The sequence below is a fragment of the Empidonax traillii genome, unplaced genomic scaffold (genome assembly GCF_003031625.1).
Source record: "Empidonax traillii isolate 1590-97213 ecotype Southwest subspecies unplaced genomic scaffold, ASM303162v1 scaffold138:size3245559, whole genome shotgun sequence".
In the NCBI taxonomy this organism is placed as follows: Eukaryota; Metazoa; Chordata; class Aves; order Passeriformes; family Tyrannidae; genus Empidonax; species Empidonax traillii.
In genome coordinates, this window is record NW_020955331.1 from 2,633,420 (window position 1) to 2,636,317 (window position 2,898).

At 60.8% G+C, this 2,898-nt stretch overlaps 1 protein-coding gene across 1 annotated transcript; it reads left to right on the top strand.

The window, feature by feature from the left end:
• Window positions 1-328: 328 nt before the first annotated feature.
• On the top strand, window positions 329-2,184 carry HES1 (hes family bHLH transcription factor 1). Its single transcript, XM_027884012.1, has 4 exons — window positions 329-446; window positions 530-625; window positions 707-794; window positions 1,506-2,184. The coding sequence occupies exons 1-4, from the start codon at window positions 339-341 to the stop codon at window positions 1,988-1,990; spliced, it is 777 nt and encodes a 258-aa protein (XP_027739813.1). The 5' UTR covers window positions 329-338; the 3' UTR covers window positions 1,991-2,184.
• The last annotated feature ends 714 nt before the right edge of the window (window positions 2,185-2,898 follow it).

Below are 2,898 nucleotides of genomic sequence, written 5' to 3' on the forward strand. Positions count from 1 at the left end.
GCAGGCGGTGCCCAAGGGGTTAAACCGCGGCCGCCCGCCCCGCGCCATTGGCCGGCGGCCGCCGCGCGGCGCGCAGCCAATGGGCGGGCGCCGTCCACGAGCGGGGCCGCGTGCGGGCGGCGCCCATTGGCTGGGCGCGAGTGTGGGAACGGCGGCGGGGGACGTTTCACACGAGCCGCGCGCGTGCGGCGCGCGCTATATAAGTAGGGGCGGCCAAGGGCGCGCGGCACCCGCGCCCCGCCGGCCCCGCCGCGCCCGCCCCGACCCGCCCGGCCCCGCCGCGCCCGGCCGGCCCCCCCCGCCCCTGCCGCCCCAGTGCCTCTCCCCGGCGGCGCAGGATGCCGGCCGACCTGATGGAAAAGAGCAGCGCCTCGCCGGTGGCCGCCACCCCTGCCAGCGTCAACGCGACGCCCGACAAGCCGAAGACGGCGGCGGAGCACCGCAAGGTAAGAGCGGCCGAGCCGGGATGGGATGGGCAGGGAGCGCCGTGCGGAGCCGCGCCGGGCGCTGACCGCCGCCTCTCTTGCAGTCCTCTAAGCCGATCATGGAGAAGCGGCGGCGGGCGCGCATTAATGAGAGCCTGGGGCAGCTGAAGACGCTCATCCTGGACGCGTTGAAGAAGGATGTAAGCGGAGGGGGGCCGGGGCGGGAGGCGCGGGGGGAAACGGCGCTGTCGGGCCGGTCTGAGCCCCGCCTGTTCCCGCAGAGCTCCCGGCACTCCAAACTGGAGAAGGCCGACATCCTGGAGATGACCGTGAAGCACCTGCGGAGCCTCCAGCGAGCCCAGATGACCGGTGGGTCCCTGGAGGGAATGGGAGGAGGTGCTGGGGCAGCTGCATCCCCGGGGACTGGGAGGCATCGCACTACCTGTCTGAATCCTCGGTAGGGAGGGTAACAGGCACCCGGCTTTGCACCTGCATTCTCCGGGAGTGATGGAGGGTACCGTGTTCTGTACCTGTATTCTTGATACAAGGAACCAGTATCTTATGACCTTATCCTGAGTACTGGAGAGTCATTCGGGACACAGTTCTCCTACTGAGGTGAATGGTGAGGGGTAGCATGATCTATATATGTATTCCCAGTATAAAAAAGCTGGGGAGGTCACTGTGTTCTCTGTCTGCATCCCTGGTACTTGAGGGCACTGGGTGGGCTGCAGTCCCAACTTGAGCTGTGCTCCCCACATGGATCTGTTTTGGGGGTATGGGAGACAGAAGAGCCTCTGGGGGAACTGTTTCCAACCTGGATCCCTGGAATACAGGGACATAGCAGTACTCTTGGGACTTGTCTGTTCCCCTTCTGAGTCCCTGATGCTGGTGGATTTGGTAGCAGAGGGGCTGTGCCCTCCATCCAAATTCTTGGCTCCTGGGCACACAAGACACACTGCCAGAGGGGTTGCTTTCCCCACTTGGATTCCTGGCTCAAGAGGGGCTGTAGGATGCAATGCCAGTGGGCTGCTCACCCATGTTCCCTGTGGAGCCTGCTGACCCCTGTCTCTTTTCCCACAGCTGCACTGAGCACAGACCCCACAGTGTTGGGCAAGTACCGTGCCGGCTTCAGTGAGTGCATGAATGAGGTGACGCGGTTCCTCTCCACCTGCGAGGGCGTCAACACTGAGGTGCGCACCCGGCTCTTGGGCCACCTGGCCAGCTGCATGACCCAGATCAACGCCATGAACTACCCTGCACCCCCTCCACCACCCCCACTGCCACCAGCCGCAGCCTTTGGGCCACCCCTGGTGCCACCAAGCAGTGGTGCGGGGCCACTCCCAGGCATGCCCTGCAAGCCGGGTGCCGATGCAGCCAAGGTGTACGGTGGCTTCCAGCTGCTGCCGGCTTCCGATGGGCAGTTTGCCTTCCTCATCCCCAGCACTGCCTTTGCTCCCGGGGGAGCTGTGCTGCCTCTGTATGGTGGCCCACCCACAGCTGCCACTGCTGCCTCGCCACCAGGCCCGCCACCCGGCACAGGCGACTCAGTCTGGAGACCCTGGTGAGGGTGGTGGGCACCGGACTGGACTTGGCTCTGCACCCCGTGCTGCTGGCACGGCTGTACATAGGTTATATGTTCATATTGGATTGTGCCTTTGTACCATAGCACTCCCTTGACAGTGTTTCGTGTTTTACACGAGATCTTTTTTTTTTTCCTTTCCTCCCCTTCCTTATGTGATGCCAAAGATTGGGTTGGTTTTTTTAGTGTTTTTGGTTTTTTTTTCCTTTTTGAATGCTTATAAAATAAAATTTCCCTTCCATTTTGGAAGGTCTTTGGAGATAAATTGGAGTTCTGGCACGTGTGCATAGTAGGGAGCCCAGTTCCTGGCTGCCTGTGGATCATGCTGCTCCAGGGCTGCCTTGTCCTGCTTACCAGGCTGGAGCTCTCACTCAGCCCCTCTGTCCCCTCTGTCTTGTGAAATCACCTTGGCCCCTCTCCCTGCTCTGGGGCAGATGTAATTACTGCTTCTTTGAGAACAGCTCAATTGATCAGACTTGTTAAAAAGAGCTTGTATTTGCAGAGCTGGTGAATGTGCTGAGGGAGGCACCTCCATTCTGTTCCTGGCTCCTCAGCTGATGGAGTTAGCGTAGCTGTGGTAAAGAGAGACTGATTCAGCTGCCCGGGTGGGCCTCCTGCCCTGGACCTGGAGGAGCAGGTTGTGGTGTAAATCACAAATGACTCCAGTCAGTTGATTGAGAGAGCAGTGCCTGCCAGCTTCTCGTGTTACAAAAGCAGTGTGTCTCCACAGGACAAGCTTGACACGAGTGCTCCGGGCTGATGGGCTGCAGCAGGCACCACCTCCACCTGGACTTAAAAGCATAGAGCTGTTCCCGGTCCTGAGCACCAGCCAAGCTGTGCTTGATGATTAATGCTCTGCATGTGGTTTTGATAGAGTTGGGCATTTCCTCTGCT

What these genes read in the sequence shown, in the direction of transcription:
- HES1 (XM_027884012.1), top strand. Translation starts at nt 339, where the DNA reads ATGCCGGCCGACCTGATGGAAAAGAGCAGCGCCTCGCCGGTGGCCGCC. An exon ending in CGGCGGCGGAGCACCGCAAG is followed by an intron (nt 447 to 529) that starts GTAAGAGCGGCC and finishes CCTCTCTTGCAG; the next exon opens with TCCTCTAAGCCGATCATGGA. An exon ending in TGGACGCGTTGAAGAAGGAT is followed by an intron (nt 626 to 706) that starts GTAAGCGGAGGG and finishes CTGTTCCCGCAG; the next exon opens with AGCTCCCGGCACTCCAAACT.